This window comes from Battus philenor, unplaced genomic scaffold (assembly GCF_028537555.1).
Source record: "Battus philenor isolate CCGP_79_NKW_IND1 unplaced genomic scaffold, ilBatPhil1.0.hap1 SCAF_19, whole genome shotgun sequence".
In the NCBI taxonomy this organism is placed as follows: Eukaryota; Metazoa; Arthropoda; class Insecta; order Lepidoptera; family Papilionidae; genus Battus; species Battus philenor.
Genome location: NW_027181681.1, coordinates 12,306,582 through 12,332,668, shown reverse-complemented (window position 1 = coordinate 12,332,668; position 26,087 = coordinate 12,306,582). Strand labels below are relative to the sequence as shown.

The following is a 26,087-nucleotide window of genomic DNA, read 5'->3' as shown; positions in this document are numbered from 1 at the left end:
TAAATATTTTTTTAAGTCTAAATAAAAGTCATGCATTTAAGGGTTAAGTCGATGAACTTGGGCAGGGCATGACATGTCATCGTGGCGGTCCTAGGGGAAGTTCTATGCCTTAGACGCTTATCAGCTGAAAATAATAAAAACTATGTATCACATGTAGCCACCTATTTTTCCTTAGTATATATATATATATATATATATATATATATATATATATATATATATATATATATATACATATATATCACGTACGGTATCTATCTGGGTTAACAAAATAATAATTTAAAATTGTCCCAAGTGAACCAAATATTAATTCATAATTACTCCAGTAGATAAGATAAGTTAAACTGCATCTGTTCTTAAGTTCTGCACTTAAGTTAATTGTCTAATCGCCTATTTATATCCTAGCATTCAATATTTAACCTTAATACAAATGAATAAAGTTCAATTTGCACCAATATTCTTCAAGTACAATATCTGCAGTGTAGTACTAAATTCAATAAAGTTCTCACGTTGCCGTGTGTTGTAAAGAGCCCTCTGGGTGTAACTAATTAAGAATTATTAACAATATTGCGTAGGATGGACTAAATTGAATATAGTTTCATAGCCAAAAATATTTAAGACGTAATATATTTAAGGTAATTTTTTTAAAAACCATTCGACCTTCATTTAGTAAATATTTTTATGGAATGTATACGATTCCAAATTCAAATTCAAAATCCCTGTATCACACTACCTATGTGACGTTTTGTCAGTCGTTGTATTTCGTGCGACAGAGATAGCGCTCTACGAAGCCGAAATTAGCCGATTGTCTCTTTCTAAAGTTCGATGTGTAATTTTTATCGCCGGGTACTGTAACCTTTGAAGTCTAAAAATTATTATAAACTAAATTGACGGAAAAATACGTTGTTTTGAGTTTGAAGGTTATTGAGTTTTCGGATGGTTTTTCTATTTGCTTATACTCGTTCTTCCTGCTTTGTTTGGGGCAAGAACGTTACTTAATTTTTTACTTTTATAGCTCTTACTTCTCTCTTTCCTCACAAATTCTTTCTCTCTTCCTCATATTCCTCACTTTCTGGTTTTCTTTTACTAGTCGCCTTTCTTTCCTCGTCTACATTCCTAATTGCATTTGTTTTTATAGCATATATTTATTAGCAATTTATAATTATATTTTTATATATTTATTCATTTACACAGATTTACACAGACATTACATATTCAACCTTTTTATATCTATTATTATATACATTTTGTTTTATTGTAGTCAAACTCTACATGAGCCTTTATTTTAATCTTTGCTTTTAATAACATAATATAGATATAGTTACCAGGCCAAAGACTGCTGGGGCAAGCACAGCGTTCTCCCACAAGTGGACAAAACCTAGTTAAGTATCCTTTTAGAAATCTCTAGAAAAAGCCCATGTTTAGCCGTGGACGTCTTTACCGCTGTAATAACAACGACAGCCGTAAACCTTTTGGTCTTCTACTTAAAAAAATCTTCTCCAAAATATGGTGATGTTTACTTGGGTCAATATTGCAGGCGTGGCTGTGGAGGTTGGTTCCAGTGGGACTGAACGGATCTGCTACAACCAGCGCTCGTTCCCCGGACTCCATCACCCGATATGAAGCAGGCGCCGTGTGTTTGGCTCGCTCTGGTATCGCCATGTCTAGCCCCGCCGTGTTGCAAGTAAGCATGTTAACACTCTATCTCTTTCTCTGTTATCTTCTCTTTCCTTCTCATTCCTTAAAAAAACTACTCTTAATGAAAATTTCTATGTGTAGATCAATCTATTGATTTTGAATGGTTTCTAAAAACTTTGCATCTTTGCAAATTCAGTGTCTGTGTTGTTTTGTTGCTGTTTTTAGTAATTCGGCATGACTATATCATACATCTACATCTATTCCAATATCCTTTAGTGCATTAAGATTAAAGTCTAATGTCTTAACGTCTAAAACGATTCTACAGTCAACATTGTCATTTCCTGATGATGAAAATAGAACATTTCAGGTGTTCCGAGAGTTCTTCATCCACGCCGACGGACCCCGGAACCTTCGGAGAGGTGATGCCGCCATCATCAAGTACCGACTCTTCAACTACCTTTACGAACCTTTAAGCGTGAGTATGAAATGGTTTAGAATCTAAATGTAAGCATCCGGTCTATCTTTCTTATCTCCCTCTCTCCCTCGCTCTTACCTCTTCCTCCCTCTTATGTCTCTCTCTCTCATAGAGCTTTGTAGATTGCCCCAATCATGACTTTAATAAGAACGTAACAGCAAAAAAGATATTCTTTGTATGAAATTGTATGATACAGATATACGTATCATACATCGGTCACAAAATGTGGGAAATAATATTTTTCCTCTACTCCGATGCGCATAGGTGTTGATTGGAATATTTATATACAGGATGATTTGTAATGGCTGTAAATATTTTGTACCTATATCGAATCAGGCTGTACAAAGTAATGACACGAGTTTTTTTACGTCACTTTTCAAACACCCCACAATAATAAAAGAGTTCGACATTTATTCAAAGAAATGGTATAATTATACCTATTACACTATTTCCCGATCAACCTATTTAATTTGATCACTATGAAATATGTTATATTATTCTATTTCTTTTCTATTGGAATGCGGCAGGCCAATAACTTCTGACAGTATGATAGAAGGAGGAAAAAAAGATATTGTGTACTATGGAAGACGAGAACGAAAATAAAATTGTAGTGAAAAAAAATTTATTAAGAAATGTAAAACATTGTTCCTATTAAATAGGGGGTGGAAGGAGAGGTCCCCAATAGCGGGGACCAAAACAAAGTCTACAGGAACAGATAGTAAACAATATATTAACTTATATCTTGTAATTCGAATTTTGAAAATGCTTCATTGATTTTTTACACATATAACCGATATACACTTGTATGTGTTTATTAATTTAATTTAATATTCTTTATTGTAAACGTTAAGGTACATTTAATAAGTTTCACAATAATATACAAATAAGTACAATGGGCGGTCTTATCACACAAGGCAATCTCTTACAACCATATTATGGAAAAGGTAAAAGTGCTAATGATGGGTAGTTTACGTGTACAAAAATATATATTTACAAACAAAGAACATAAACATACATAGACATTACATACTTAAACATACATAAAAACATCTGACTTCGATCAGTATTGGTTCGATCGCACTTGCCTCAGAAAGAAACAGAAGAAGAATAAATACATTTAAAAAACTTTTAAGTTAAACGGTTTTTTGATACCCATATTGAGGGGGTTAAGGGAAAATATGTAATCCGCCATTTTGTATCGGCGGCCATCTTAGATTTATAATGTTATTGATTTTATTATATTGTATTGTCATCTAAATTAAATATGTGTACCAAATTTCAGATCAATCTGACAACGGGAAGGTGCTTAAATTTCAATTTCTAATTTTGACCTGAACAAATTCCGTACGGGTCGAATTAAATAAAACCGTTTAAAAAGAAATGAATTAAGAGATAGATAATTATAGAAAGGTATAGGTAGTATTTATATATCTAAAATATAAAATTCTCGTGTCACGGTGTTCGAACTTGAACTCCTCTGAAACGGCTTGACTGATTTTTACCAAATTTATTATGCGTATTCAGTAGGTCTGAGAATCGCCTACTATCTATTTTCTATACCCCTAAGTGATAAAGGTTGTTCACACTTAAAAAAAAAATATTTTTTTAACAAAATTTTTTGTTTTTATTTTTTTATGATACAGCATACAAGAATACATACAACCATAAATTTTCACCCCTCTACGATCAACCCTTATTTTTTATTTGTAAATTAAAATATCAATTTTTTTTTGCAAAACAACGTTTGGGGGATCAGCTAGTTGTATATAAATATTTTGCATATATGAGCAGTGGTAGCTCATCGATAGAGGACTGAGAGTTACGATCATAGGATTACCATTGCCCACAAACAAAATTTCACATAACTTTTTAATCACAGAGTGTGAATTTCATTATATATTTCAAAGATATGTTATTATATGATAAATATGTAACATAGGTCCAGATCCAAGTCCTGACCGACCCACATCTATCTGGTGGCAGTCGTGTGGAGTCAGCTTGCGTGGCTGCGCGTGGCTCCGTGGCCCGACGGATTGAAATACAAGCCCTTGTCCCCGGCACTGCTCGTCTCAGTATACGCGCCCACGCCGTGAACGACAATACTTGTGGCAACACTAATAAATCTAACGTCAGGTGAGTAAAAAATAATGAGTAATAAGAGTGATAAAATAACTTTGATATTAGAAATGTAAATTACATTACCCGGCGATAAATATTGCACATCAAGTTTTGGAAAGAGACAATCGGCTAATTTCGGCTTTATAGAGCACTATCTCTGTCCCACATTACCTATTTGACTTTTTGTCAGTCGTTGTATTTCGTGCGACAGAGATAACGAAGCCGAAATTAGCCGATTGTCCCTTTCCAAAGGTCGATGTGCAATATTTATCGCCGTGCACTATACGATAGAGACGTCACAGTTCCCACAGAAAGTGATATATATATATATATATATATATATATATATATATATATATATATATATATATGTATATATATATTGTGCATTGTTGCTTGCTAAAAGCAAACCGGTTTCAGAAGTGTACTATTTAGTTTATCATTTCACTGTGTAACGAAAGTCTACAAACTCTATCGTCTCCTCTTTGATGAAGGAGAATGTAAAGAAAGGAAATTCCTGTTCCCAACTAATTATGGGGTGGAACGAGAAAAAAAAACGTTTACCTTCAAGTCAAAACTGATAAACTGCATCTTAAATAAAAATATGAACTAACATAAGATAAACATTTACTAAGGTGAAGAAATGTGATAGTAACCCGGATCTGTGATATTTGAGAAACGAGTCAAAGAAAGTGAGGCGATGAATGAACGGAAATTGGTACGAAAGGGAATGATAGAAAATTCTAAAATAAAAGAAGAGGAAATATAGACCATACCATATAAATCTGTCGGTATCATATCACTATTACTAAATTTAATGTTCTAAAATATAAAAATGACGGACCATCTACCACAGCATGTAGCATGACCTTGGTAAAGTTGTTTTAAACTCTGGATGCATAAGTGGCGATATAAAATGTAACAATGTAAGGAAAAGAATGAAAGAGAAGGTGATAGAAGATGAAAAAGATATTGAGACATATAAAAGAGTGAGAGAATAAAATTTGTCCCTGTCTACTAATGACGGGAGGTACGAAAGGCTTCAAAATCGAGGCTCTTAAATAGATATACTATGTTATATTTTTAAAAAGTATTTTTTAATACCATCATAAATAGACGCATACTAAGCAACAACAAAGATATACAAGTTAATATTTATGAAAAGGCTTTATATCTTTATCTGATTTAAATTATATATAAAACACGTTAAATTTATGTTTTCAGCGATGAAGTCATAATAGAGATAGAAGTGGAGCCTGAAGGTGTTCCATTACAGGAATACAAATCAATTATGCTCTGTGCTAAAGGTAAGGAAATGTAGTATTCCTATCTTCCTCACCAATTCTCTGTTACGTCCATAAGAATATTCTTCATGTTTTTATGATAACATAAAAAATAACCAAATTATTCGACCCACTCTTGTGTTTTTCAATTAGCAATATATTTGGCAAGTCGCTTTTATATACAGGATGATTGATTATCTAATATATAAAATTTTCATGTCACAATGTTAGTTACCGTACTCCTCCGGAACGGCTTGACTGGTTTTTACCAAATTTTATATGCGTATTCAGTACGTCTGAGAAGCGGCTACTATCTATTTTCCATACCCCTAAGTGATAAGGGTGGTCTACCCCTAAATTTTTTATTTTATTTTTTATACAAAATTTATTGTTTTTATTTTTTTATGATACAGCGTATGCTGTAAGAAGAGGGTTGAAAATTTAGGGTTGTATGTATTTTGGTATAAAAATACATACAACCTTAAATTTTCACCCCTCTACGATCAGCCCTTATTTTTTATTTGTTAATTAAAAACTTTATTTTGTTTTTCAAAACAACGTTTGCTGGATCAACTAGTACATATATAAACTTTAAACGGGTGAATGCATAGCTAATTTTCTATCATTTATATTATGGTACACCCTGTACAAAAATTAATGGTGTCAAAAATAACATATTGATAATATATTTAAAACTCCTAGAGGCTTTGTAGTGCCAGAAGTTGTCATGTCGCGTTCAAATGAAATTTCAGAATTATCACAGTATACATGGTGATTGAAAACAGGTTTAAAAAATTTCAAAGTTTTTACAGCCATAACCAATCAACCTGTATATATGGCATTGTTTTTAAAAGTAAGTTCAATAGATGCTGTATCAACATCACTAGACTATCTCTCGGACCTTCAAGAATAAGTTTCTAAAAAAAAAGAATTGAAATATGAATAACTGTCGATATAATTTCGGTGATAAAAGTTTTTGACATCACGCTTTTTAAGAAAAAAACCTTTCTGATCATCATTTTAGCTCTAAGACGCCCACTGTCGGGCATATACCTCCCACATTTATCCAATAGGACAGATCATCGGGCTGCATTCAGCGACAACTGACATTTATATATATATATATATATATATATATATATATATATATATATAAATGTCAGTTGAAAGAATATCAAAAAAAAAGATATCAACGTCTATTGCCTAAGTTTTATCATTTCAGCCGTAAGACCACACACACACACACACACACACACACACACACACACACACACACACACACACTAATACAACGCCCACTTGTCCTATTCTACTAGGAAGAATTGTCAGAGCTCTGTTCCCCACGCAACCAAAATCCTCCTTTCAACTAGGGATTGTGGATCCGAATGAAATCCCCCCTATTACCGAGAAGGAGCTAATGGTAGCATGCGGTAGGGTTGGAAACAACAAAGCTCCGGGACCGGATGGGATCCCCAACGTAGCTCTTAAGCAAGCTATTGTAGCAACACCAGGAGTCTTCTTGGAGGCCTACAATAGCTGCTTACTGGAAGGCACCTTTCCTACCGCGTGGAAACGACAGAGACTGGTACTTCTCCCTAAAGGTAAGAAGCCACCAGACGAGCCATCGTCATACCGGCCCCTCTGTATGCTGGATACTGCGGGGAAAATACTAGAACGTATTATCCACAGCAGGATCGAAGCAGCAGTTGAACCCCACCTAGCTAACTCACAGTATGGGTTCAGAAAAGGCCGGTCTACGCTGGACGCTATAGAGCAAGTAGTCAATATAGCAAAACTAGCAGTGTCTGGGAAAAGATGGAAGAGAGGCTCGATAAAATACTGCCTGGTTGCCACCTTGGACATTAAAAACGCCTTTAACTCAGCAAAATGGGAGGTCATCATGGGGGCACTTAGCTCACTGAATGTACCTCTATACCTACGTAAAATAGTCGCTAGTTACTTCTCTGATAGGGTCCTCATATACACTACGGAAATCGGGACGGAGGAGTACAAAGTCACCGGAGGCGTCCCACAGGGGTCAGTACTAGGGCCACTTTTGTGGAACGCTATGTACGATGGACTCCTAAAGAAACATCTACCCAGCGAAACTAAACTCGTCGCATTCGCTGATGATCTAGCAGTCGTTATAGTAGCGAAACACGTGGAGGAAGTGAAGTGGGCATTTGAAAGAACCCTTCAAATAATCACCCTGTGGATGAGGTCAGTCGGACTAGAACTGGCTGAGCAGAAGACGGAAGCAGTGCTCATTACTGGCAGGAGAGTTGCGGAGACCATCACACTCAATGTCGGCAGCTGTGAAATCGCAACTCAACCAGCTATACGGTACCTAGGAGTAATGATCGACCATAGGCTAAACTTTAAAGATCAGGCTGAGAGAGCAGCAGCGAAAGCGTCTCTGGTGACAGCTAAACTCTGCCGACTCATGCCTAATGTCGGAGGTCCCAAGCAAAACAGAAGAAAGTTATTAGCGTCGGTGACTACGTCAGTGCTTATGTACGGAGTACCCATATGGTCCGACGCACTGAGCAAACAGGAGTCCCGACGGAAAATCGCCTCTGTTTATAGAGTCAGCACTCTACGGGTAGCTAGCGCCTTTCGTACAGTATCGGAGGATGCGGCATGCGTGATAGCAGGTATGGTTCCTGTTGCGCTTCTTGCAGACGAAAGAACTGATCTGTACCGTAGCAAAAAAAGCAAATCAGACCCAACTTCAGCTGAACTTAGAATTCGGGGAAGACTGAAAAGCTTGCAACAGTGGCAATCGTCCTGGGATAAGTCGACGAAAGGAAAATGGACGCGTAAGCTTATACCAAACCTAGAGTCATGGGTGAACCGAGATCATGGAGAGTTGAACTACTACCTGACTCAGATGATATCCGGCCACGGCTGTTACCGAGCGTATCTCCATAGGTTCAAATACGAAGATTCCCCTGACTGTCCTAATTGTGTCGGAATGATTGAAGATGCAGAGCATGTCTTTTTCGTCTGCCCCCGATTTAACGAAGCCAGGAGGTCTTGGGAAGAAGGTGTAGGATGCAAAATCTATCCTGAAACTCTGATAGCTACAATGCTATCCTCGCCTTCGGCCTGGGAACTTACGAGCGCGTACTGTACGACGGTGCTAAAGGAGTTGCGTAAAATAGAGCAAGAGCGGAGGAAGTTGGCCTGAACAGCCACTCTATCAGAGAAAGCTGCGGCTAAATCCCCCCCGCGAAGTAATGCCTAACGGCCATGCCGTGGGGACCAGGGATACCGAAGAGAGAGGATTGTTTTTAGTCGGTATTGATCTAGATCGAGTCCGACATACGGGGCACCAACATCAGGCCCTATGATACGTAAACGTATTTTTAAACCTCTATAAAAAAAAAAAAACACACACACACACACACACAAACACACACATATATATATATATATATATATATACATATACATCTAACCTATACCTATATATCCATCTATACATCTATTTTTAATCATACTGTATAAATTGATCGCTCTGAAGTATACAGATCTTTTCCTTTCACCCAATAGACGCTCTCTGCAAGACATGTGCCTTCCTCAAAGATAGTAAATAATTATTAATTTTAATATGTAGATGTACAAATTTTTACGACACTTTTTTTCTTATATCTGTTCATTATTTCTAAATCCATTGATTTTTACCATGTATTAGATAAATGTTTAATTAATTTAATAAAACGAACAGCTTGTATTTAATTTTAACTATGCGTCCACAGGCAGCTCGGAACCAGCTCAGTCGAACGTGTCTTGGACTTGGAGTGCTGTTCAAGCTGTGGCGGACACTGAAGAAGTTTCCGTATGGGCAGCCACCAATGCTATCGCCCCACTTCTTGCGGTAAGTGGAAGGGGACATTTGTACATATACAATTGTAATTTAATACATTTTTTTTACATATCAATTAATTAGGTTTTTTTATGGCCCCCGCTATTGGAGGCCTCTCGTACCCCCTATCTTTTGTGAGACAGGGACTTTTTGGGCAAATTTATTTAATTTTTCACAGAATTTTTTATTTTTTTTCTTTCTCTTCTTTCATACTTCACATTGTCTTTCGGTCTATTCTTTCATTCCACAATTCTACCATCTTTCCCTTTTGCTCTGTTTCCTTTCATTCATTCCTCATTTCTTTTTACATTTTCTTAAATTACATTGTTATTTTATATCACATTTTTATTACTTAGATTCTATAATTATTTTATATCACAGTATTATATATTATTTTGCTTTTATTTTGTCTTTATTATCTATTTATTTGCAATATTTACTTTTTATTTCTTTCTATAGCATTATTTATAATTTTTTTACAGAGGGTGATGAATGAATTTTTGGTCTCTTTTTCGCTTATCAGGGAGGCTATTGACTCCTCCCTGATTTTTACGCCAGACCGGCACTCGAATTCGAGCCGGAGTCCCCCGAACGCGGTATATTAAATAGGTTTAGGCAACGCGAAAAATTTCCGATCTATAATAGGATGTTCATGTCCATCTGTGGACGTTCTATGACCAAAATAATGATTAGGAAGAAAAAGTGTTAGATATAAATAAGAGATATAAGTAAGAGTAAGAGAGAGTGATGAAGCTACATAACGGAAATTAAAAAAACTGCACTCGTGAACCCGCATGCCAAGCGTAGAGAGAATTGGCACAAAGGCTTTATTTGCTTTCATTTTTCAGGATGCAGACGCGTTAGTCCTGCTTCCACGAGGCTGCGGAGAGCAGAACATGGCGCGCATGGCCACCAACCTTCTAGCATTCAGCGCCCTGGACCCACAGTCACCTGCAGCAGCTGTTGCCAAGGAGCATGTGGCCAGAGGTGAGTAATTTCACCAACTTCCAATTGTCGATCAGCTTTTTAATGGAGTCTGAATCTACAGGATGATTATTTATAGATTTAATAACTTCTAGCAGCACAAAAAGTAAACAATAAATAATTTTACTATGTCGTATTCAGAATTTGACTAATGGTAGTCCAGTGGTAGAGGAATGACACTTGCGATCATAGGTCGCGGGTTCATTTCAAGGAAACAATCTTATATAATCACACTTTGTACATTAATTATGTAGGATTGCCAATAATTAAGAATATTTTTTTTGCTACTCTGATAACTACGAGTGTTGATCGAGATGTAATTATCATCCTGTATATATGATATACAGGATGATTGTTATAGGCGCAAAAGCTTTTGCTTCTACATCCAATCACCCTGTATAAATGTAATCACTTCGAAATATGTCACATTTACCAACTACAAAGTCTTCAAGATCAGACAATAAACAAAATTTGCTTTTTTTTTAAATGTTATAATGCTAATTTTATGAATATATTCCATATGCATATTAATGTATGTATGTTTTGTCTATACTCATTAGCTACTCACTAACGCCCTCTACTATTTCCATACTGTTGTCCGAGAGTTTGATGTTTTTGTTTACTATTGTATTTATAATTATGTGTAATATTGTATATGTTACAAGTATATTAAATACATATGCATATATATTTGTATATATGTAAGTTTTGTTTATGTGTACACGTTAACAACCCATTATATCTCTCTACTGTTTCAATACTATGATTAAACTATACGATACTATGAAGAAATTGCCCCGTGTGATAAGACCGCCCTTTGCAGTATTTTATTTACAATTTTGCAACTATGTATATATTATTTAGCTTGCACAATAAAGAGTTTTAAAATATTTTTTGCAGGATTTACCAGGCAGTTGCAATACGTGCACCCAGGAGGAGGTTTCAGCGCCTTTGGTTCTTCAGACTCCAGTCCATCCACGTGGCTCACCGCCTTCTGTCTCCGCTACATGAGGAGAGCCCATCAGGTTTGTCATACATCATCCCCCCTACTGCCTTCTTTAAGGCTTTTCAACAAGATCTCTGGTCAGGTTAAATATAACGTTATTTAACTTTAACTATAAAAATATGTCAGCAATACATCCTCAAATCTTTAAAGATTTTACATCTATTTGCAATCACCATGTATAAAGTCATCACTCTGAAGTATTCGAATTTCGAAACCAATTTTAGAAAATGTGTAGCATGTATTAATTGATACAAATGAAGTATACATTCACACTTTTAAAGCGATTACACTTATTACCCTATATTTAGTGTTTTTATTCTATGGATAGAATAATGGTGATGAAAAAGCTACAATTTTCACAGGTGATATCACCAGGATTGCCTTACCCGCCAGCCATAGAACGTGCAGAGCGTTGGCTTCTTTCCCAGCAAATGGAGAACGGCTGTTTCCGTAACGAGGGGCAGGTGTTCCACGCCGAACTGAGGGTATTTCTATAATTTTATCATAAACTGTATTTATTAATATTTTTTAATCTGCCGTGGACCAGACCTTGGTACTTGAGATAGAGTTAGGAAGAAGAGCGGAAAGTGGTACTATCTCCTCCCTAAGACAAAAAGAGTCGTCACATTTTTTTACACCATAGACAATAAATGGAGAAAAAAAAAACAGTTCTTATGATACAAGACGCGGTCTTATCGCTTCTTACTTCAGTATATCAAGTCTTATCTATATACTAAAGTAAGAACAGCTTCTTGCAAAAAACTCTATCTCACTCCAAACATCTAGTACTCTATTCTTTTTTACTGTAATCTCTTCTTGTATTAAAATGACTCACATTTCCAGGGCGGCCTAAACGAAGAGAGCGAGATAGCAAATGTAGCTCTAACTGCATACGTAATAACATCTCTAGTGGAGAGTTCTCTGAATCTCCCGTTCAAGGTCATACAGAACTCACTCTCGTGTCTACGCGCCATACCTCCAACGAAGTCCAAAACTCATACAGGTGTTTACGCACACTCTCTGCTCGCATATGCTTTTATGAGGCTCAGGGGGTACGAAGATGAGTTGAGGAAGACAAACGAGGCGTATCTTTGGGATAGAGAAGTAGCCAGTGGGTTGAAGGATGAAGAGGAATTGCGAGAGCTGATGGTACTTCTTAAACTTGCGAAGAGAAATCGCGAATATGTTTATTGGGAAAGTGGTGAGTTTTATTTCTCTTTCTTTGTAACTTTCTTTCTCTCTCGCTCTTTTGTTTTATCTCATTTTGAACTTTATGTTGCTTACTTATACGAATGGGATTTTTTTTTGTCTACCAATGCCATAGATTTATGTAAACGTCCCCAGGACCCTTCCACATAATCATGGTGGAGGAATTTTGTGGAGGTTTCGATAAGTGAAATTTCAAAATAACCTGAACTATATAAGGGTAGATATGCTGAAGCCTTTATCATCCCTTAAATTCTAGAAGGTGCTAGATGTACAGATTCGATTCGTGTGACAAGTTTACATCAACATGCCTTCACTGATAACGAGACCTCCATTCAGAAGATAAAACTGTGGGAGTCGTATATACACTGACGTGATGTCTGAATGAATAATAGGTGTAAGATTTTGTGGGCGAGCGTAGCCGACGGGCGAACTTAGTGTGCCGAATTAGTGCAGCGAGCACATGCACGCACCGGTGACGCGGGCGCAGACCTTTTGTTACTTTTGTTTCTTTTGCGCCTTTGTTCTATTGCCCGCTTTCACTCGGTCGCAGAGCACATTGCGCCCCAGAGTTCCACGACGAACGCACGTCCTTTTTGCTCGCACTCAAGCGCTAATAAAAATTTATTCGTGTGTTAAATAAATTGATAAAGTGTTACAAACGTCTTTTAATAAGACACTAACTCTTTAAAACAATAAAGCTTTAAAAAATGAATATTTAAATAGGTAGCCTGTCAACATCGATAGAAGCAACAGGGTATGGCGCTCTAGCCCTGGCCAACTGTCCACTATCTCTTCGTGCCTCCTGTGCTGCCGACGCTCGTGCTGCTACCCGTTGGCTGGCAGCACATCGCTCACCAACCGGCGGATTTCTCTCAACACAGGTGATATTACTGCTTCCTTGGTTTCGGTTGAAATTGATGCTAAGTAAGAAAAGGACGAATATTTAGCCACTTCCGCCGGGGCTCCGTTCCGTCCTCCGTGGCCCCTACGCGTAAGAGAGGGTATAATAAAAATACCACACGTGATCGGTCACGTGACGTAGTGGGAGGAGGAGGTGGCATATAAATAACAAAGCGACGACGGACTGAGCTCATGTGTTTGGCACTAATTGGTGTAAAATAACTCCTGATAATGCCCTGTGGAGGGGTGAAACACGTGTTGAGTGATTTGGCGGTGGCGGTTGTGTGATTCGCATTGTTTGCCGCATACCCATTTATCAGCGGGCTGGCGGGCGGTGCACTTTATTTCACGACTACTACTGCATGTGCGGATGAGGCTATATATTGGTCCTTTTCTTACTTAAGATGGACTTCCGCGAGGTAACGCCTGATTCCATTAAATATCAAAGAATTCGATGCTGTTAGCCCGGGGGCTTTACCAGCCACATTAGAACTGAGTTCAGGAAGCGGAAGGATCTATGAACTTAAAAATAAAACAGAAGCTGAATAGTCGCATTCTAGTTGTACGATGACGTTCGTACGTAGTAAACCGCTCTACCCGAGTAGAGCTGTGTAGTGTTGATGTTGTGTATGCGGCTTGGGACGGCAGCATAAACCACAGGCGAGCCAAGGATGGATGCCTTCGGTTTGGCTCTCTATGAATGATATTAGTGTTATTTTGCTAAATAGCCGTTATAACGGCTTTAATACCTTACATAGGGTGGGCCAAAAATTTTTGCAAATAGAGTTTTCCAAAGTTTACGTAGTCGATTACAGGAGTGCCAACGGCGAGACGGAGCACATCTCGACGATGTAATTTTCAAAAAATAAATTTTAATAAATGATAATTACGGTAAATAAATCATAAACAAAATAGCATTTGTACTTTTATTTCTACACATGTTTCAAGAGTGCAAAAATTTATGGCCCACCCTATATCTACTATTGACCTTTAACACAATATAAATATCTTCTTATACGTTGTTTACGATCATTATATAAAGGCCACCCAGAGAATAAAGAATCATAAATTTGGAGATTCGTATCTTTTAAAAGACAATTTCGTTCGATATTATTGAATACATACAATACAATTTAAACCATAATATAAATATATAAACCATAATCTTTGATCCCTGTTTAGTAATGTTTTTGTTTTTTCATTGTTTGACTATAATTCATTATATGTTCTCAGTGAGATAGTTATAAGGTAACAACTGTAACCAATTTTATGTTTCTAAGCTTCTAAGTTTGTACTTTCTTACTGCCTTTTGTTACTGTCTATGTCCAATAAAGTAAATAAATTAAATTAAAGAACCAAAGTCACTAACTTAAGTCGAATAATTGCTTGTCTCAGTGGCAGTAGGTGGTACAACCGATAACCGTTGGGGCCGAAAGGTTCATCACCACGAACTGGTGAACGCGAAGTTGGTATACCCTAAGTAAACCGGTGAATTAATCAAGTTAGTGAAGGTAGTGATGAAGACCAGTAGTGGTAGCGATCTTTAACACGTTGAACGCCATGGCGGACACCATATGTCCGCCAGCATACTGTCCCCTGGGGCCACAACATTAAATCGAAAATCGTCAAAAAATCGCCAAGGTGTTTTTTTTTTTGCAAATATTGTCAGTAAAACCCTTAAAAATAATGGGCGACTTACGGAAACAGTGATTTACCCATTATTTTTCTGCGGGGCCGCGCGGGTCACATGCCTTGGTAAAAACAGTCGAAACACTGTCCGTTGGCTCCCTAGAGGCTTCTGAAGTGATCGAGGACATGCGGACACATGGTGTCCGACGCGGCCTCTTGGACCCAACATGATGGCAGTCACATGGTGTCCGTCGCGGCCCACTGAACTAAACATGGTTTTTAGTCTGGCATTCAACGTGTTAAGGGAAGCCTATGTCTTGGTGTGGACGTTTATCACCGGAAATAATGGTGATGATACTTGAATATAAACTCCGATTGGTACATACTTTATGTTATTATAACAAATTCCAACGCCGGCTCTTTAATGCTTCACAATCCTTAGCACCATATATATTAATCTATTTTTTATTAGCATTTATAACAGGTGGCGCAAAAGTAATGTCATAATGTGAACGCGCCTTAATTTTTTACAAATGGCGCCAAATGTCACTGCACTTTGACATTTATGATGTATATATATATATATAGAGAATTAGTTGTCAATGAGCGATGTAATATATAGATATCTTAATAATGCACATTCACATTCTGATAAGACAGGAAATAAAAAAATGTACAAAAAGTAATTCTGGCAGCGGTGGGATTCGAACCCACGCCTCCGAAGAGACTGGTGCCTTAAACCAGCGCCTTAGACCGCTCGGCCACGCTACCCCATACAACATAGTCTGAAATATTAAAATAATTTCTAGAATGTTCTATATTCAAAACAGTAAGCGATAATGTTTACTTTTACACACACACATTATATATATAATGTTAGTCATTACCTAACATTATATATATAATTTTAGTCATTACCTATTTCTCTTGATCGCGCCAATATTCGAAAAAAAAATAACCAATTTATTCCTAATACTTTAAAAATGTTTCTGTTGTAAAAAAAAAATCGCCAAACTATTTGCAAAGTCAATGTTATTCATGTTACGTGCTGCGGCATCCATAGGTCTCAGGTCTCCCTATAAGGTCTCTCTATTAACAAGTTCATATCTCTATCTAATGGGTGGACGTCATACAATGCCTGTGGTTTCCATTCCTGAACCATAAGGTCCTAGAAGCCAACAATTCTGCATGCTTTTAGACATAAATAAATAAAATTTCAATAACACAAAACAAAAATATATATATATATAAATTTCTTCTTGTATTTGTAAACTGACCTTGTGTCCAATTAGATATAAATATAGAGAACGTTGTCAAACGTACGTAACATATATAAATAACCTATCCGCTGCCCACGGGACTGTCATACATATTAAGAATTTATTTCGTCTTTAAATATATTTAATATCTTTTTGTGACAGTTCCACGATATAGTAGGTAAAAGTGTCTGGTGAACGAAATAAATATCTTCTTTCGAAGATCTAACTATGTAGTTCACCTAGTGGAAGATCTACCCACGCCGCGTTTACCAGCTTGTGGTGGCCTCTTCAGAACCTTTAGGCCCCAACGGTTGCACGGACGATGTGTCGTCTGAAGTGGCACCCCTACTGCCTAGTGGAAGATCTACCCACGCCGCGTTTACCAGCTTGTGGTGGCCACTTCAGAACCTTTAGGCCCCAACGGTTGCACGGACGATGTGTCGTCTGAAGTGGCACCCCTACTGCCTAGTGGAAGATCTACCCACGCCGCGTTTACCAGCTTGTGGTGGCCACTTCAGAACCTTTAGGCCCCAACGGTTGCACGGACGATGTGTCGTCTGAAGTGGCACCCCTACTGCCTAGTGGAAGATCTACCCACGCCGCGTTTACCAGCTTGTGGTGGCCACTTCAGAACCTTTAGGCCCCAACGGTTGCACGGACGATGTGTCGTCTGAAGTGGCACCCCTACTGCCTAGTGGAAGATCTACCCACGCCGCGTTTACCAGCTTGTGGTGGCCACTTCAGAACCTTTAGGCCCCAACGGTTGCACGGACGATGTGTCGTCTGAAGTGGCACCCCTACTGCCTAGTGGAAGATCTACCCACGCCGCGTTTACCAGCTTGTGGTGGCCACTTCAGAACCTTTAGGCCCCAACGGTTGCACGGACGATGTGTCGTCTGAAGTGGCAGTAGGGGTGCCACTTCAGACGAGAAATTCTTCACAGACAGATAGTAAACAATAATTTTAATATATAGATATTCGAATTTTTAAAACGCTGTTTCTTATAATATTGTTACGTTTCGCCCATCGTTCCTATCGTTCGCTCGTACGGTGGTAAGTGACACTGTTAATGGAAACAAAACAGTATAGATAAGTAGGTACCTAATAAACTACACATAAAATAACAAGTCAATTAAATTAGTCAAAAATAGAATAGGAAAAGTGTAGTAATGTATTAAGAAAGCACAACCTTAAGAAAACTGTGATATAAAAAGTTAGAATATGTAACTAATAAAATAATGTACCTAGCCACATAAGAGTAATAAGATGATGGAAGGAAGGCGATAAAAGGGTACGAGAGGCCCCCAATAGCGGCGGCCACAAAAAAAAATAATTAAAAAAATTGATACGTACTGTGGGTTCTGACTCCAAATAAAACACCACTGGTTCAAGGAGTCCTTTATTCACAAATCATCACCCTACTTCAGTAATTGGGGAAAGATGCGGGAAATGGTAAGTAGAACTTTGGTAAGTTTGATATGATGATGTTTGTGTAGCCCCTGCTTATAAATATTACATTCTATGTCTTAAATATTTAATGGAATCAGGCGTTATTTTGCGAAAGTCCATCCTAAGTAAGAAAAGTTCCAATATATAGCTACTTCGGCACATGCAGTCGCAGTCGTGCAACAAAGTGCACCGCCCGCTGATAAATGCGCATGCGGCAAACAATGCAAATTACACAACTGCCACCGTTAAATCACTTAACACGTATTTCACCCTACCACGGGGCATAGTGTTACACTAATCGGTGTAACATATCTCCTGAAGATGCGACTGCATGTGCGGAAGTGGCTAAATATTGGTCCTTTTCTTAATTGTATGTCTTGTACTCCAGGATACGCTGGTGGCAATGGAGGCCCTGACCGCCTGGTCGTTGTTAGACCAGCCGATTCCGTCTAATCTGACGGTGAAGATCACCAGCGGCGCAAAGACTGCTTCTATCAACCTAGTGCCTGAGAGTATGATACCAGACGTCGTGCACTTAAGTGGTAGTAATCAACTGTCAATCTCCGTCAAAGGTAAACTTTCTCTTTCGTACACACACACGTATATTACACTTTCGTACAGTATCGGAAGATGCGGCATTCGTGATAACGGGTATGGTTCCTGTTGCGCTTCTTGCAGACGAAAGGACGAATCTGTACCAAAGCAAAAAATGCAAATCAGACCCAACATCAGCTGAACTTAGAATCCAGGGAAGTCTGAAAAGCTTGCAACAGTGGCAATCGTCCTGGGATAAGTCGACGAAAGGAAAATGGACGCGTAAGCTAATACCAAACCTAGAGCCATGGGTGAACCGGGATCATGGAGAGTTGAACTACTACCTGACTCAGATGATATCCGGCCACGGCTGTTATCGAGCGTATCTCCATAGGTTCAAATACGAAGATTCCCCTAAATGTCCTAATTGTGTCGGAATGATTGAAGATGCAGAGCATGTCTTTTTCGTCTGCCCCCGATTTAACGAAGCCAGGAGGTCTTGGGAAGAAGGTGAAGGATGCAAAATCTATCCTGAAACTCTGATAACTACAATGCTATCCTCACCTTCGGCCTGGGAACTTACGTGCGCGTACTATACGACCGTGCTAAAGGACTTGCAAAAATTAAGCAGGAGCGGAGGAAGCTGGCCTGAACAGCCCGTTTATCAGAGAAAGCTGCGGCTGAATCCCCCCCGCGAAGTAATGGCTAGCGGCCATGCCGCGGGGACCAGGGATACCGAAGAGAGAGGATTGTTTTTAGTCGGTATTGACGCCTAGATCGAGTCCGACATACGGGGCACCACCTCTTCGAAAAAGAGACACACACAAACACACATATATATATATATCTGTATGTATGTATATGAAGTCATCTGAACAAGAAATTTCTGTGTATCACAGGTAGTGGCTGTGCGTTAGTTCAGGCGACCCGATCGTATCGCAGCGTGAATGCACAGGAATCGACCGGGCGTGCCTTACGTGCACAAGTCTCGGTGCGCACAGACGGCGCCTTCGACTGTGCGAACAACGACACCGCATGCTTCTGTGCAGCTGTTGTAGAGGTAACCTGTGCTTTGATATTCACAGTAACACACATACATACATCAACTTTTCAGCTATAGTACAGCTATAATACAGACAACCATAGTATCGATAGAAAGAAGAAGAGATAGAAGTATAAATAATGAGTACTTCAAATTTAAAAAAAAAAGGTTTAATGTAGGGTACATTGACATTCACGAAAAACAAAAATTAAAAGATTCCAAATTTGAACAGTGCCGCTTGGGCAATATTGGAGAGAAGATCACGGATAGACAGACGCTTTGTAAAGTCATACAAGATGTTTGTATGAGAGCGTTTCCAATCTTATTGGAAATCTATTGCATATATTAGGTGAACCCGAAAGTAATGTCGCATTCTTAAGTTAAATTCACACGACAAAATTTTAAATAAGTTTTTATTTCTAATCAACTATATATTCACCTTCGTTATCAACAACCTTTTGCCGTCTAGTATACGAAATCAATGCCGGAGCGGTAATAAATCGGTTTTTCTGTACATGTCGACAGAAACGACATTACTTCCTCTAGTATATGTAATAGATTTCCTATATGATTGAAAGGCTCTCATACAAACATTTTGTATGACTTTACAAAGCGTCCGTCTATCCGTGAACTCCCCTCAAATATTGCTCAAGCGGTTCTGTTCAAATTTGGAATTTTTTTTTTTTAATAATTTAAATCGTAAATATCGATATACCCTTCATTAAACCTTTTTAATTTTTTTTTTAAATATTTGGAGTAGCCAATATTTATACTTCTACCTTTTCGATACTATGGTTGTCTGTAAGAGATTGCCTCGTGTAATAAGACCATTGTACACTCTTGTTTATTATTATGAAACTATATAAATATATCCTAATGTGTTAAATAAAGAATATTAAATAAATAAATAAACTGTGACAGCCTATTAATTTCTAATATTAGATATTGATATAGCATTCGCGTTAAATCCAGCTGTATTCCAGAATTTTAAAACTCCAAAGCCTTATATTCTACGTGATACATCGCGTGACGACTGCTACTTCAACCAACCAATCGACTGGTTTTGTTTATTTTCGTTACTTTCGTACGTCTACGGATATCTTCAATTCTAATTAAATTTCTTAGAGAAATATGCACGACCCAAATATAACTAAAGTAAAACCCTCTCCACAGCCAACCGTGCTATTTTAAATTCAACGAAGAAGCCTATATCTAACTGTAAATGTAGTATAACAAATAACTTCACGCAGACATGCGTGGTGTGGAGCGGCAGCTTTCCAGAGATGGCGCTACTGGAGGTGACGCTACCCGGCGGGTTTGGGGCTGACGCCGCGCTCTTGTACTCTCAACTGCAGCGGCAGGACACTTGTAAGTATTATCGTCGTCATTACCTACTCCTCCCCGAAGTATATGTATTTATATGTATATATATATGTGTGTGTGTGTGTGACTGAAAGAGAGAGAGAGAGAATAAACCATAATCAGCACGCATGGCAGACGGATTGGCGATCAGTGAGATAATACGGTATGCAGAAGACGGTGCTATCTATCCTTTGGTGTATCCTATAACTTGTTAGTGATTAGTCGTAATCCTATTTAATTAATGCATAAAGTGTGAATTATATAAGATTGTCCCGGGTATCAAACCTGAACGCTTATATTAGTGACCCTGTTAATATATTATGCATACAAATAATTTAACAAGGCCCACTGCCACAAAAAATCGATGATGACCTGTCTTGCGCTCCCGTATGACTTCCCAAGACCTTAGATATGTCCACCTAGCAGGGGACCCATGTCGCGTTTACCGGCTTGTATAATGCTCCCACTCTTTCTCTCTATCTCTCTCTCTCACTGTGTCTCCCTCTATGTATATATATGTATATATATATCATCCGAGACATATGTACCTAGGAATCCAATCTAGGATGATTAAAAGGTCCAACTTGGCTGATAGATTGCTTTTATCGAAAGCGTGTAGTAAAATAACTAACACATTATTGTTTTCATGTTTTTTGAGTACACGCCATCTATCTAAAAAACTCGTTTTTTAGATAGATGACGCCACTAATTTTCTTAGAAAATTTTCTTTAACACAATAAAAATCATTGTTCACATCTAGTGCTTCGGCGCATCGAGCTAAGCCCTAACGGCGGTAGGGCGACGCTCTACCTGGGTGGAAGAGGCGCTGACTCTAGTGGGGCAGAGCACCGTTGCTTCGCTCTACACGCGGTCGGACCACGAGCTCGCACTGCTCCTGCGCATGTCAAACTCTTGGACTACTATCGGCCCACCGTCAAAGATGTACAGGTAAAGTTTACACATACAAAATAAGACAATAGCAGGGCGCGCCTTACAATACTCTTTAGACCAGAGTTCCCCAAACTTTTTTGTATCGTAGACCCCTTGCCATGTTTTTCCGTGTTGGGTAGACCCCATACTTACCTGATATTGATTTCCTGTAAATTTCTAACTGTAGTGAAGTTTAGTGTTGAAAACTTAAAGTAAAAACACATGTTAATTTATACATTTATTAATTGAATTTAAATTAAAACTACCCAAAATAAAATTTTGTATCTGTTATATAAAATATGTGTTCCTTTAAATAAACATAAAATAAACTATAAATGAAATAACATAAGTAATAAGTCAATATTTTTAGTGAGAAGGATGAACCTGATGCTTTAATAATAAATTATCAACATTTGGCGTCAATTTTGTAAGGGTTAATCCTAAATCTTCGGCTGATGATGCCCAGTCTGTTTCTTAATGTTATTATTTATAAAGTAAATGTTTTGATATTATAAGATAGTATGATGCAAGTAAATAGGTACTATCAGTGTATGTGTTAAGATCCACTATCGTGGACCCCCATATTCATTTCATGGACCCCCAAATTTTTTTTCGCTGACGTAGACCCCTAGGGGTCGATATAGACCACTTTGGGAATCACTGCTTTAGACAGTCTCTCTGCGACAATAACGCCCTCTTTTATAAGCAATATATCCAATACTACTTTTTACAAGAAAATATTAATAATTACAAAAGTACCTCGCATTACCACAATTTTAATGGTAGCTAACAATCCCACAGGTGTACACAATACCAGAGGACTGTCCGGCGCGTATATCTCATGACACCAATACATTCCTCCACAAGGACAATCTTTTCAATAAAGCAAAATCGTTGGAAACAGGTGAGATTATTATAAGCCATGAGTTCTCTTTCGAAGATATCCCAGAAGGAACACCTCTTGAAGACCCGATTTTTGAAAATCTGACTGAAAAGAAAGATATAATAAATATAGAAAGAAGAAAGAAAGACGATGATAAAGATAAACACGTCACGAAAATTCCAAATGCTATGAATATACTAAATGAAGGAACATCACAAACGTTTAGCAATGGAGGTATATCAAGATCAGAAGCTAAAATTAAAAATCAAATTGAAAATATTTCATATAATGAAAACAATTCAATTGATAACCAAACTGTCACAGATAATAAAAATATGTATCGTGCGAAAGAAAACGAGATTTTTGATGAAACAATAATGGAACGTAATGAAAAAATTAAACTACCCGCAAACACTAGTAATGATAACACACCAACAGATGGCGCTGAAAACGATATTAAAGTGGACAATCCTAATTTGTCTAGTTTTCACGTGATAGACTCTGAAAAAGATCTCGAATTCCCTACGGGTATCGAAGGACCTGTTCCATCAGTGGTTCTACCACCAGATGACTTTACTTTTACTCCTGTACGTCTTGGTGAGTTTTTTTTTAACACATGTTTCATTTTGTGTGATTCTTGATATTTCAAATATATGGGTCGAACTTATTTATTTATATAATTAATATTCTTCATTGTACACGTTAAGATACATTTAATAAGTTTTACAATAATATACAAAAAAGTACAATGGACAGTCTTATCACACAAGGCAATCTCTTACAGACAACCATAGTATGGAAGAGGTAAAAGTACTAATAAAGAGTAGTTTACGTGTACAAAAAATACATATTCACAAACAAATAAACATAAACATACATTAACATACATTGACATACATAGACATAAATACTTAAACGTACATACATACGTATATAACATATATACTTATAATAAATAAGGTTTAATACATACTATAAGTATATTAGAATAATAAATAAAAACATCTAACTTACTTCGATCAGTATTGGTTCGATCGCACTTGCCTCAGAAAGAAACAGAAGAAAAAGAAATGAATTAAGAGATAGATAATCATAGGTCTAGTAAATAGTACTTAACCATATTCTTGAAAATAGGTAATAAGTTAGCACGTCGTATATTCAGCTGTAAATCATTCCACAATCGAACGGCCTGCATGGTGAAAGATTTGGCCATAAACGGGGAAGAATGCGCCGGTATTTTTAATTCCAGATTATCTGATGATCTCAAAGATCTCAAAGATCTCTCATGTGTATCATGAACTTACTGTTACCCAAATTGCTTTTTCTTACTTTATTATCAAATGTGTTTAGATAGGATGTACCATACACTAATTGACAGCAAATAGAGCTATATATATACATTCATTTCTTCATTTCATTCCATAACCAATCACCCTGTATATTGCTTGTGTTTTGTTTTAGTAAAGGACAAATGCTTATTGCTCGTGCTTTTACAGCTTTTCAGCTGGTAACAATAAGCACGAGGGATCTTTCTGCCTAGGAATTTATTTATCGACATTTATTCCATCGGAACAAGTGTAAATATATAAATGAGGATGGTTCAAGTTTAGATCCGTTGGATAAAAAATAAACGATGTTCACTATGGAGGAAGCCTTTGCCCAGCTGTGGACGTCTTACGGATGAAATGATGATGAAATTTCACATGATATTTGATTTAAAATTACTTGCATATCACTTCGGAAGCTCTATCAAGATTTTGAAGTCATAATGCTGTTAGATCACATTTGACAATGTTTTGTTGATTTAGGGACTTCACACGTTCAGAAATGCTATTAGGGGATGCCCCGCGAAGGTACCCTCTACCAAGTAATATATTAATAGTGAATGACATGATATCGTTTGCAGAGCCATCGCGTAGTACAAGGGAGATGGACGCCAGGGGTGGCAACTTCAGACGAAGAGCAGATATCATTCAGGGTTGATATACTTTTGGTTCTACATATATTCGCCCAATAGAGTTAATATAGCGCTCTATAAAGAGGACTTACAAAGAAGTGAAAGGGACAGGTGATTGTAGTGGACAATTGTAAAGAAATATAAAGATGCGTTTATACATTTCTTATTTATTGTTATTTGATTCACTGTCTATTTCTTACGACGGTTTTTTTTTTAAATATTATTATTGTGATTTTAATTTTTTTTTCTGTATTACCAAGTTAGGAAATGACACTAGTTATTTTTCTCGATGTGGACAAAAAAATTTTTACGAATGTAAACGCATTCTTGCTTTGCTATCACTAAATAATGACATAACTTGTGTATTTTCTTTTATATGAAAGTATATATTCTTTTATATGAAAACATTATAGATACATTATGTCGCTTATCATCACCTTGTCATACTACATGAGTGTATAAATGTGTTTTCGGTGATCTAAACACTTATAATACATTTTTAGGCTTAAATATATTTATTCTATTATTAATTTAAGAAAATTTCAATTTATTTTAGATAGAAAGTAATTAGTGTTTAATTTTGAAAGCACAATTTTAGTAGATAAGCACAAAGGTGGTGCTGCAGAATAATTTGTAACAAATAGCACGTATATTTACTGTTATGGACTAGAAGAAAACCATGAGATGACATATCTTTATCTTTTTCTATTGTTTCTTTAATATTTATAATTCTCCATTATATAAACATGTTTGTATTTAAGATGGTTGGAAATAGATGTAAAAGTTAAGCTGAACACGCCTTACTACGCATATGTTAGATTTTAATCATTATTTAAACTGGAAAAACTCAACCTGATACTACAATATGCGCATACAATCTCAATATCGTGTTGAAGAATCTTAGTTATCTACTGTGGCGCCATCTAGTATTCCATGTCGAAATCAACTCCATCGCGATGCGATTGCAATTACCTTTTTAAGCTTTTATACTTATCGCCATGTATATCTTTAAGTATTTCATTCCGTACGATAAAGGATATATGTTAAATGCGTTCTTGTCAATATTTTCTCTGGAGCCAGTTAGTCAACTATTCCGTTTATATATATATGTGAGAGTACCTATTTCAAAAACTAACTAATAATTATTGTGTGTCATTTGACGAAAACTCTTAATTTTTTCATGTTATTTACATTTATAAAGTAATCATCTATAACCATAAAATATCTTAGACATTAGTCTTGGATAGGGGGTTCCCCGATGAAATGCCATATCATGTCACAATCAAGGTAATTAAATATAATCTGTGCGATCAGCTATTTTGAGAGAAGGACAAATAACTTTTAATTATTTATATAGATTAATCGCCAAAATTACTTAACTGTCTTTTTATATCTAATTTAAGTATTTATTAATGTACTGCAAGACTGAAAGCCAATGCCAAGATTTTATTTCCAATAAAAGTGTATGAAAAGGATTTTTGTTTTCTTTTTACTTATTTTTGACAGGCCACGCTGTGATGGAGCGTTTTGTGAAATTAATATTTTTAAGGCAAAATAATTG

The 26,087-nt window shown here is 37.0% G+C and overlaps 1 protein-coding gene and 1 non-coding gene across 2 annotated transcripts in view; one reads left to right on the top strand and one right to left on the bottom strand.

Annotated features, from left to right (window-relative positions):
• LOC137921455 (murinoglobulin-2-like) overlaps positions 1-24,871 on the top strand; it is a 56,019-nt gene extending 31,148 nt beyond the window's left edge. The window contains exons 14-29 of the mRNA XM_068764221.1: positions 1,538-1,684; positions 2,006-2,113; positions 4,053-4,246; positions 5,456-5,538; positions 9,276-9,394; positions 10,231-10,369; positions 11,267-11,391; positions 11,735-11,857; positions 12,216-12,573; positions 13,305-13,462; positions 18,207-18,390; positions 19,252-19,412; positions 20,645-20,762; positions 21,517-21,704; positions 22,488-23,166; positions 24,476-24,871. Coding sequence (XP_068620322.1) covers positions 1,538-1,684; positions 2,006-2,113; positions 4,053-4,246; positions 5,456-5,538; positions 9,276-9,394; positions 10,231-10,369; positions 11,267-11,391; positions 11,735-11,857; positions 12,216-12,573; positions 13,305-13,462; positions 18,207-18,390; positions 19,252-19,412; positions 20,645-20,762; positions 21,517-21,704; positions 22,488-23,166; positions 24,476-24,552 — 2,961 coding nt within the window. The 3' untranslated portion in view covers positions 24,553-24,871. The remainder of the gene's footprint in view (positions 1-1,537; positions 1,685-2,005; positions 2,114-4,052; positions 4,247-5,455; positions 5,539-9,275; positions 9,395-10,230; positions 10,370-11,266; positions 11,392-11,734; positions 11,858-12,215; positions 12,574-13,304; positions 13,463-18,206; positions 18,391-19,251; positions 19,413-20,644; positions 20,763-21,516; positions 21,705-22,487; positions 23,167-24,475) is intronic.
• Positions 15,800-15,881, bottom strand: TRNAL-AAG (transfer RNA leucine (anticodon AAG)). Its single transcript has one exon. It is a non-coding gene; the product is annotated as a tRNA-Leu (tRNA).
• Positions 24,872-26,087: the final 1,216 nt, after the last annotated feature.